The sequence below is a fragment of the Euphorbia lathyris genome, chromosome 2, assembly GCF_963576675.1.
Source record: "Euphorbia lathyris chromosome 2, ddEupLath1.1, whole genome shotgun sequence".
Taxonomy (NCBI): domain Eukaryota; kingdom Viridiplantae; phylum Streptophyta; class Magnoliopsida; order Malpighiales; family Euphorbiaceae; genus Euphorbia; species Euphorbia lathyris.
The window spans coordinates 109939272-109951111 of NC_088911.1; the positions used below are offsets into that span (position 1 = coordinate 109939272).

Here is an 11840-nt window from a genome sequence, read left to right on the forward strand (position 1 = left end):
CAAATGCCAAACTTCATTTACCATATCTCATAGTCTTTACATTACATGTGTTGTTGATTTCATATATTTTTCTATATCAGAGTTACCAGCTTTCTATTTTCAAGCAGTTAAAGCAAAAAAATTATGATCATATACATTGAGTTTTCAATTTTGAATCAAAATTGAAAAGGCTGTTTCATTACTAAAAAAAGGAAAAAGATGACGGGCACTGCACCAATCATGAGGGACTGATATGCATTTTTTAAGGACTATTAAATGCTCTATTATTATTATTTATCAATCAGTTGAGCAATCAGAATCAGAGAGTATGCATATATAGTCAGTGAAACCCCACATATCACATTGAGACAAAAGAGAAGGAAGACGAAAATAGACTAAAGAGACATTCTATTATTCTGTATATCTTGTGCTTAAAGCTTAATGAACCCCACATATCATAAACAACCCTTACGTTTCATCATATTCTGCATATCTTCTGCTTAAAGCTTAGTGAATCCCTCAAAATAGGCTCAAAAGCATCTACTGTTATTAAAACATCCACAGCTACAATATCAATTCATTTTTTATTGATTGATTGATATATCTAAAGGGAAAGATACGTTCTAATTAGGGCAAATTATTAGAAGGCGACAAATAACATTATCTTTTTGCAACCACACAATTACATTTCAATATAATCAAAATGTTTATCCTCCTCAATTATTTAACTACTTTTTAATATATTAAATAAGAAATTCAAAAAATTGGGTCCATCCGTGAAATGCTACCCTCAAACAAAGTGTCACTTATATTGTACTTTAGTTAGAATTATTGGCTGCAGTCAAGTGGGGCTATACTATAAAGAGGGGAAATAATACAAGTGGTGTGGCATACATTAACACAAAATGGAAACATGGAAAAAGCAGGTGCTTGTGTTTTTTGGTATTGTAATATTTTTAAGCTTGTTTACAACATCAAAAGCGGAGATTGAGAATATAAATGGAGAATATAGAGTGCATATTAGGAATGGATTGGCTAAAAACAAGTCAGAAAGCATGGAAATAAGGTGCAGGTCCAAGTCTACGAGTCCAGAGGCACGAGAGCTGGGTGCAGGAGAAGCCTACGAGTGGAGGGTGAAAAGAAGAGAGGTATACAAGTGTTATTGTATATGGGGACGGTATTTCCAAATATGGCATGCTTTTCAGCCACGTAGAGATCAAAATCACAGAGATGTGTTTTGGGTGGTGAAGGAAGATGGATTCTATCTTAGCTGGGATCATCATCTTAATTGGATTAGAAAAGCTGTCTGGGAATCCGAATGATTTTCTTTTACTTTTCTATATATATATATATATTCCTTTTTCTTTTTCATATATTTGATTGTGTCTCTTGTAATTATTTGTTTTGTTTTTCAATTCTTACCTATTGTAATTGATGTATCATTCTGGGTTCTCCAAATCTGTATATTGATTCGAAAAAGTATACAATTTTTTATTTAGTAAACCATGGTAACAGAGTACAAAAACGCCCAGTTTTTGTTGAACTGCTAGTTTTGGATTTCTTACAAGATGTTTGGTATATGAGATAACTTGGGTATGCTATGAATAAAAAATCTCAAATTAATTTATCTTATGTTTGTTTTAAAAATAGAGTAATGAGATAAAGAAGGAATAAAAATCGTATTCTTCGAATTTTATATATAGGGAGAGTGTTATAAGAGGTAAGATAAACTTCTACACGAGAAAAATATATTAAATAAATGTTAGGTAGTTTAAACAATGAGTGTTTTGTTACATGAAACTCCTACATGACATTTTTTTTACTTTGTTACATCAACCATCAATCAACCAAATTCTCACACTAGAAAGATCATTCCAAACTAATTAAGCAAAAATAATATAAATTAATTTCTTCATTACCAATGTACGGCTACTCAATCATATATATATATATATATATTAAAATATAGGATAATTAATTTATTAGTTCATTTATTTTAATAAAAACATTGTTTAGTCCATGTATTTTCAAAAACATATGGTAAGGTCTCTAAATTTTTTCTCAGTGAACTGTTTAATCCTTCCGTTTGTTTGTTAGATTTTTTTACCGTTTATGAATTCAGAAATGACTAAATTACCCTTTACTATTTACCTTCAAATTTTAGAAGAGGAAATCCAATTTAGAAGAAGAAATTATTTGTATGGAGAACAAGAAAAAGAATAGACCAAATGTTTACGAATTTGAACGATTAACAAGAAAATCAAGAGAGAAGAACACTCAAAGTTGATTTCAGATGCAATAGAGTTTAAAGAAAAGAAAAATAAAGGAAAAGAATAACGCAAATCCAAATTGACTAACAGAATCTTCATAAGAGTCTAACCGCAGGACTAAACAGTTCATCGAGAAAAATGTTAGGAACTTTTGTTGGAAAAGAATTAGGGTGGCAGAAAAACAAATCGCAAATTAAACAGCAAACCAACTGTGCCGTGGCGGAGGCCACTGCCTTGAAAGCGAGAGGTGCAATCTGAAATTCCAGTAGCTCCCCAAGGTTAACACAGAGACCTTCGAACTTATGCACTCAAAATCGAAGATGATGAAACATCAAGTGTGTTTTAATTGCCCAGAAAGTTTGATTGGAAAAAATAAAAAAGAAAACTCTGTTTACAAAGCTAGAAAACTTCTGTATTTATAAGCTTCAGAAAGAAGAACGTTAGAACGTTCATATACACGTTAGAATGTGGAGGTAGAACAAGAGAAAAATAAGGTTCCGTTTTTCGACTAAATAAACTGTTGAAGAAAAATTCAAAGGAGTGAAACAGATAAAAATAAAATCTGAATCCAGTCGAGACGAGCGTGCGTCGCGCGAATGAGCGAGCGAACATGTATATTTGCTAAAACTCACTTAACACAATTTAAAGGCTTATAAAGCCCATCTCTATATATACTCACTCAAATGTTTGTAAGTTTCTCATGTGGGATAGAAAAAGTGCTCTTGAAAGTAAAGTCCCTAAAGATAAATATACCTTCACAATTCAAAGCCATTTTCATCAACAACAAAGCCATTTTTTCTAACAACTTTATCGTGTGTTTTTTAAAATATAAAGACTAAACAGTGTGTTTTATCAAAATATAGGGACTAATAAATTAATTTACCCTAAAATATATAGTATATAGTAAAGGAATTGCAACCTCTGTGTATATTCAACGTAACTAATCAATGGTATAATATTTATACATTAATACAAGGAAAATCCTAACTAGGACATGAGAAGAATACTAAGAAAGTTAGGATAATTAGAACTATACATACATAAAATCCTAATCTAAGTAGGACACTGAAAATGTGTAGAACACCAAAACCTTGAAACTGTAGATCATTCTATCATGCCCCGCAAGTTGAGCACAAGAAAGAAATGCGGGCCAACTTGGTTCTTAAATCTTGAACTGACAGGATAAACCCTAGGTTAAAACATCGGCAATATGTACGAGCACCAACTTGGTTCTTGAATCTTGAAACTGACAGGATAAAGTTAAAACATCATCAATCTGAACAAGGGCCAAGTTGGTTCTTAAATCTTAAAATCGATAGGATAAACCTTGGTTAAACCATCTGCAATCTAGCTCGTAGAATACACATAACACGCAGTGAGATGTTTCCGAGAAACATAGTCCTGCATAAAATGAAACTCATGTTGAAATAATAAACTTGTAATTAATAGTCTTTAATTTGGTACAGTGTATTATCCAAGAGTCATTTCTGTATCTGTATTTATAGAGTGTCCAAGAATCATTTCTGTATCTATATTTATAGAGAGTTAATGTTGTTTACCAAGAGTAATGTCTGTAATCTATAAATACCTATCAATACAAATAGTAAGGCAAGAGAATTTTCTTCCATCAATTATACTCTTCCTCTGTTACCTGTGAAAGTTTATTTATTTGATCCAACAAATTGGTATCAGAGCCAGCAAAAATTCTCTACAATGATGAATGAAATGATCCCATTCAAATATCCACAATTATCAAAGGAAAACTTTGATAATTGGTGCATTAGAATGAAGGCTTTGTTGGGTTCCCAAGATGTATAGGAAATGGTAGAAACCGGATATGATCAGCCAGAGAATGATGAGGAATTGACGAATGCTCAAAAAGTGAAAAGGAAGAAAGACCAACAAGCACTCTCTCTAATCCACATGTGTCTGGATGAGAATATGTTCGTGAAAATTTTGACTGCAACAACAGCAAAGGAGGCATGAGAGATTCTCGAAAATTCCTTTAAGGGGAAAGATAAAGTAGTCAAGGTGCGTTTGCAAACCTTGAGAAGTGAGTATGAGAAACTCAAGATGAAAGAGTCAGAGAAAATTGATGAGTTCTTTAATAGAACTTTGGTAATTGTCAATCAGTTGAAGAGATATGGAGAAAAAATGGAGGATGTTCTTGTGATAGAAAAAATCCTTCATTCTTTGACTCAAAAATTTGATTACGTGGTGACTGCCATTGAAGAATCAAAAGATCTGGAGACTATGTCTATAGATCAACTCTTGGGTTCGTTACAAGCCCATGAGGAGAGATTAAAAAATAGAGAAGAACCTGTCGCTCAGGTGTTGCAGGCGAAACTAGATTTGAATGATAAAGAAGAAAAGAAGCAATTTGAAGGTGGATATGGAAGGGGAAGAGGAAGAGGAAGATCAAGAGGTAGAGACCGTCACTAGTACAGAAATGGCCTATGGCCACGGTCGTTTATCGTCATTAGCCACGGTTCTACAACCGTGACCAAATGAGGCGTGGCAAATGCTTGGCGTCTTTAGCCACGGTTGGTTGACCGTGGCCAAAAGAGCATTAGAGTCGGTTTTTACGTATAACCGACTCTAATGCCCTATGTTTTGGCCACGGTTGTTACAAACAACTGTGACTAAAGGGGTCTTTAGCCACAGTCTTTCGTAACAACCATGGCTAATGATAAAAGCATTAGAGTCGGTTGTTGTAACAACCATGGCTAATGTCAATTACATTAGAGTCAGTTGTTACAAACAACCGACCCTAATATTACTTTTAGCAATTTTACATTAGTAGGTTCAAATCGAACCTGCTCTATTTTTTTCCTACTGTATTTTACATGAGCAGGTTCAACTCAAATTGAACCTGAACAATTGCACCATTTCAATCCTCAGCTACAAAATACAAAAAGAATGCTTATATATATAATCCACATACACCATTTGAACACATGCATTTGGCTTACAAAACAAATAAGATTAATATTCACATAATTGTTTACAGTGGAATATATAGCATATGAAATGTTAGACAATTCATCATTTACATGTAATTCTTTACCAAAGCCTTAGACTACAAAAGCACAATCAGACAAAGTCCACCTCCTAACTTAGCTTTCACCTAATAAAATACAAAATATTAAACTTTGAATTCATTGCTGAAAGGCCAACAAATCTGCCAATGGTGAAGAATATTTTTGTTTATAACCACAATTCATCCAACCGAGTTTACTGCATAAGAAAAACGTATAAAATAAGGATACACAACACCTGACTACATTTCCAAACTTTGGTTTACTAGTACTATTTGATATCTATTTGACAGAGCTATATTGCATGATCATATGAGCCATGTACCTTGTTAGATTTGTGTTGCCGGAGCTCGCGAATGGCTACATTGACCTCATTTTCTTTTTTCCTGTAACTTTCATTCTGAACAACCAAAAATTGGATTATTTCACCATACTCCTATTCTAGCAATAGAATATTAAATGAACTTTTAAACAGTAGAATAATGTGTATACACAAGAAGCTATTATCATGGGCAAAGCTTCTTTATGAGGAAAAATAATGCTTGACAACATAACCATTGATTTCTCAATGAATTTTCTGTTATCCCTAGCAAAATGGCTATGATTGCTAAAAGTTATAGTCAACCATCCAGTTTGAGTTTTCCAAAATCTCTACCTTTGCAAGTAATAATTCACAACCAAAGACATTTACATTTTCTTTCATTTAATATATACAGTCATCGCTTATAATACAGTTGGAGTCTTGAGTTTCATAAACATCCTCATCTAACATGACAATCATATGGAATAATTACATGATCAGGAATAATAAGAGGCAGCTTATCAATGTACATGAAGAGCCTCTTAGAATTCTCTCTAAATATTATGGATAAATCAACAGTATCAGACTTATCTGTATAGATCCAAAGGTCATCGACATCGACTCTTTGTAGACTATCTCGACAGAAGGGACAAGATTGAGACCGTGTGTTCCTGCAATGAATACCAAGATCACATATTCTCAGATTCCAATCATAGTCAATACAGGGGAAAAAGAAGGCTATTTAATCATATTTAGAGAACTCTGATAGTTCTTTCTTTTCTGTGATGGTTCTTAATCACATTCTCAGATTCGAATCATTGTCAATAAGATGCTAAAACATGCTTATAATTTTCATTTTCTAGATAAGTAAAATGAAGTGAGCAGAATATGTACTCAAGACTACAGAGGAAGAAGACAAAGCTTACCAATCTTGATAGCACTTCAAACACAAAGAATGGCAGCAATGGGGCAAAACGACCTTACTGTTATTCTCCATACAAATCCCACACTCCTCATCTCTTTCTATGTCAACTTCCGAGAGTTTTCCCCTCTCTAACTCATCTTTTCTTCTGTATCTGATATTACACATCTCCTTCTGCTTTTTATCTTCTAAATCGGTAATCCCTCTTTGAAGTTGCAAGAGTGATGGAAATATCGCACCTGTCCGAAACCAAAACATCTAAACATAAGATTTCGTCATTTTTTGACAAGTTTTCTCCCCAATAAAAGGAAAAGTTAATCTTCAACTCACCATAAAAATCTCTAAGGCTAGCTCTCCTTTCGAATACAGACATGGTTGTCTTTCCATTAGCATAAGTCTGCATGAAAATGATCACATTGTCACACCCAACAAGAAGTTGTAATCTTATAACTACATTGTTGAAGGTGATCAAATGCAAAAAGTATGTAAACAAACAAACAGAGAAAATAACAGATGCAAATGATTAAAAAAGGACTAAAGAATGCAAGCTTGAAAGAACAAGGCACCTTGTAAATTAGAATTCTTAGCAAACCAAGTGCACCAGCAAGGTGACAATCTGTCCATTGAACAAGAAAAAGAAAAACTTGAGCAGCTGGACTATATGATAGTCTCATCTGAAGACGAGCTCCATCAGTTTCCCTTGGATAATCTAAAGCCCTGCGTATAGAAACAGAGTCAAAATATATCCAGCAATTTCATATCATAGTCATATGTTGAATAGACCACACTTTGACTAGTATCCATAATTTCTTCTTTCAGTGAATAAGCGCAGCAATTGTCATGTTTAGTCTAATTAAAATCAGTATAATTATGAACAAAAGCTTTAGTCGACAATCATTTTGAAGAACCCAGGTTTGAATAATGATGGTAAGGATTGGCATACAAAGAAGAAGATTTTAGCCTAAAGGTTAAAACTGCTATATATGTGAAGCAATTCAAGTTTATTGATGTTGATAATTCCTAAGCTAGAGGATGAGCTTTGATAGATGATGACCAATGTAGATACCCATTTTGTCCGGGATAAATTATCATGTTTTTCTGATTTCACCAGTTTAAGCCAATTTATTTCGTGAATATTTTTATTGTGGATAGTTACTTAATAAATTAATATTTTGCACAAGGAAACTGAAATTATGTATATAATCCCTATAATCGGTTAAATGTTCATGTTATAAAGATTAAACCGATTAATTAGGATGTTCATTATTAATTAAAGGAATGTTATTTCTTTGATTAAATATGAATGAAATAATGTTATTGGCCTGGAGGTGGGTAATGGTAGATCTATTAGCTTCTGGTATGACACCTGGATTGGTGATAAACCGCTGATTGATGTGTGTAATGCCCCTCCGTCGGCTGATCTCCTTTCCTGGAAAATTGCTGATGTGGTGGACTCGGGGGGAGACTGGATCTGGTCAAAGTTCGACTCTTTCTTTAGTCTAGAGACCCTTCTTAACATTAGAGGAGTGAAGATTAGCAATCAAGAGGAGGATAAGGATAGACATTGCTGGGCCTTGACGAATAATGGTACTTATTCTTGTAAATCGGCCTATGAAGCTTTTACCCCTAATAGGGCTGATCCTCCCTTGGAGATTTGGAAGTCCATATGGTCCCTCAAGATCCCTTACCGTATCAGGAGCTTCCTTTGGCTGGGTATCAAAGACAGGCTCCTTACGAATGCGGATAGGCACAGAAGGCACTTGACTGAGTCTAGTGCCTGTAGTAGATGCAGAGGCAATGTGGAAACCTTGTGCCATGCCTTGAGGGATTGCCCAAATAGTAAGAAGATCTGGGAAGGGATCCTCCCTCATCACATCCTCCCTTCCTTCATGGCCTTTTCTGAAAGGGACTGGTTCTCTCAAGGAGCCAAGGGGAACTTGCTGGCCAACATGGAGCACGGTGTCATCCTCTTTGCTATTACTTGTCACCAAATCTGGAAGTGGAGGAATGAAGAATTATTTGCGGGTAAGGCTGTCCTTATTCCTGATTTACTGTTTTTCTTCTCGAAGAAGCTCTTTGTTATTACTCAAAGCTTTGAAAGAGATTCCCTTGTTCGCCCCTCCCCGGATAAAGAGATCCTGCTAGTTGGCTGGAGTAAGCCTAGAGAAGGGTTTGCTAAGTTGAATACTGATGGCTCCTGTCTTAGCAATGACAGAATTGCTGCTGGAGGAGTTCTTCGGGATGCTGGTGGCAATTGGATGGCGGGGTTTACCCATAACTTGGGGACGGGCTCCTCCTTTTCTGCGGAGCTCTGGGGTATCTTGTCAGGTATTAAACTCGCAATTCGCATGGGTGTTAAAAAGCTCTCGGTGGAATATGATAATCTGGAGGCTATTAACAGGATTTCAGATAGCCAGGCTGTTTGTCTAAAGAGCCAGAATCTCATCAAAGCTATTTTGAGGCTTCGTCCTGCCTTTGAGTATCTTAATTTCTCCCATATTTTTAGGGAGCAAAACCGCGTGGCGGATCGCTTAGCACCTGCTGGGCATGGGAGAATGTTAGGTGTTTCTACCCTCTCTGTTCCTCCTTCTTTTCTTTTGCCTTCTCTCCTAGAGGATAGGATTGGGGTCAGCCTTCCTAGATTGATCCCGGTGTAGGTTTTTTGTTGGTTTTGTTTTTTTTCCTTTCTTTTCTTACCAAAAAAAAAATAGAGTTATAGCAAAAATATGAAATAATCAAGTTATAAAATAGTAATTAATTTTTAGTTGTAAATTCTCGATTAAGTAATTAAAAACGGAATAAAATCTATATACTAAATGTTTATGTGATGAAAATAACAAAGATGAATGAACATAATATCTTATTAAATAGCTTAAGAAATTATAAGGGTCTAGAGGCCCAAATCCAAATCCAAAGCCCATAAACAATCAATTAGTGTTTGAAATATACCAAACTAATTAATTGAGTTTAACACTAATTAATAAGCACTTTATGCTAAATAATTGAAAAATTTGCCTATATAAAGAGGCCGGTGGACCCAAAAGGGGGACAGACAAAAAAGAGAGGAGGTCATTTAGGAAAGAGGCAGCTTCTTCTCTCTTGATGATCTTCCAAAGATCACCATTTCCTTTTTTATTCCATTGTCAACCCACTTTCTGTTACATTTATTACTGTATATTTCCCTTTTTTGTTCTTTTGTCAACCTACTTCATCTCTTCTTGTGACATTTATTACTGCTTCCTTTTTTTCCAAAAGTAGAAATTCTTGACCATTAAAACCTTAATGGTTCTGTCTCTAGGTTCTAAAGACAAAACCATTAAGGTTTCCATTAATGGTCTCAGATCTATGTCCTTAATAAAAAAAAAGGAGGAAGCTTTAATGTCTAAACATCAAGGGAAGGGCATTTAAAGACCTTTTTCTGGTTTTCAGGTTCTGGAAACCAAACAAAAGGCCTCAAAAATGCAAAAGATCTAAGAGATCTGGAAAATATACCTATTTTCCAGATCTGAAAGAATCCTTTAAGATGTCTAAACACTAAAGTTTCCTCCTTTCACTTTTTATACCACTCTGGAATCTTTAACTAAACCATGAAAAAAAACAGAAAACTTTATGAAAAAAATGACCTTATTACAGTGAAAACCCTAAGACCCCAAAACCACCTATAAAGACAGAAAACTTTATGAAAAAAATGACCTTTTTATTACAGTGAAAACCCTAAGACCCCAAAACCACCTATAAAGACAGAAGCTTTATAAAAAATGACCTTTTTATTACAGTGAAAACCCTAAGACCCCAAAACCACCTATAAAGACAGAAGCTTTATAAAAAAAATGGCCTTTTATTACAGTGAAAACCCTAAAACTTCAAAAACCAAGGGTAGCAACACCAACTTTATAAAAAAAAGGGAGACCCTTTTTTACGATACCCCCCCCCCCCCCCCCCCCCAAATTCAAAAGTCCAGGTATCAACTTCCAAGAAAATAAAAAAAGGCAAACACTTTCACGTAAACACCAGATTCAGGGAACCATTGACAAAATGGAGTACAAACTAGCAAGGAGACGAATTTCTTCATTAATAAAATCCAGAAAATCCCATAAATGTCATCAGGGTACAAGTCGAGCACAATATTCGTAACAAAAACAAGAAAAAAAATACAAGTAACCATCCCCGCGTCCTCTGGTCCGTAACAAGTTAATGAGTCACCAAGATCTGCATCCCGAGCTCTAGGAACTCAGAAAAACACAAGAAAAAAGTTAAGAAATGGTGAAAGAACGAACATAAACAAAAAATATCTCAGACACGACTTACCTCAAGGGAAAACCGCCGGCAAGGGTGGATCGGACCTCCTAGGTACCTCGGAGGCGTCAAACGATGGCTCTCCGCTCTCCGAGGGCGTCGAGTCGTCTATAAACTCCTTAAACGGCACGGATCAGAAGCGGTTCAGCTCCGTTTCACCTGCAAACACCAAAAAATGGCCATCAAAACGACACGCTAGAAACCGGGAAGAGAAGAAAGGGAATAGGGGGAAAAAGCAAGGACTTACCATGGATTAGCCGCGGACGGACAGATCGGAGCGGATCTGCGCAAAACGCGAGGGAGGAGGGAGATCCAGCGCTCCGGCTTCGAAACGGAAGATGGAGAGAAAGAGGGGGACGCTACGGTGCTATCGGTACAGCGGCGACTCCATCGTCGGCAGAGCAAAGAGGCGGCGGAGCAAGCCCAGGCGGAGATCGCAACTCTTGGCGAAGGGAAAAATAGAAAGAGGAGGGGGGAAGCTGCACAATGAAAAAAATGAAGACAAAACCCTAAAAACGCAAATATATACCCTACTATTTTAGATTCCCAAATTACCCTTGCGAAATCCCACATTGCTCCTTTCTCTTTTCTATAATTTGTGAATTCGGCCCCCCATTATTCTAACTGTTTAGATCAAGTCCCTCCGTATTGCAGTTTGACCCCTCCTAAATTACATTTCGCCCCCTCCTTGTTTATTTTTGTTCTCCAATTCGACTCTTTTCATTTTTGTTTGTTTCGATTCGACCCCTCCTAATTACATTTCGCCCCCTCCCTGTTTATTTAGTTCTCCAATTTAACTCTTTTCATTTTTGTTTGTTTCAGTTCGACCCCTCCTAATTACATTTTGCCCCCTCCCTGTTTATTTAGTTCACCAATTTGACTCTTTTTATTTTTTATTCTTCAATTTAATTCCCCCCATGTTACCTTTAATTTCCTTTGTTAATCCAAATTGTAATTAAATCCCTCATGTTTTAATTAGGTCCCTGATTATTTGAGTTAAGCTAGATTAGGCCCTCTTTTAATTGTCTAAAATT

The 11840-nt window shown here is 35.6% G+C and overlaps 1 protein-coding gene across 1 annotated transcript; it reads right to left on the reverse strand.

The window, feature by feature from the left end:
- Positions 1–5930: 5930 nt before the first annotated feature.
- LOC136220953 (E3 ubiquitin-protein ligase AIRP2-like) lies at positions 5931–7203 on the reverse strand. Its single transcript, XM_066008810.1, has 4 exons — positions 7077–7203; positions 6841–6907; positions 6515–6749; positions 5931–6259 (listed from the first exon to the last, which is right to left on the reverse strand). The coding sequence occupies exons 1-4, from the start codon at positions 7182–7184 to the stop codon at positions 6049–6051; spliced, it is 621 nt and encodes a 206-aa protein (XP_065864882.1). The 5' UTR covers positions 7185–7203; the 3' UTR covers positions 5931–6048.
- Positions 7204–11840: the final 4637 nt, after the last annotated feature.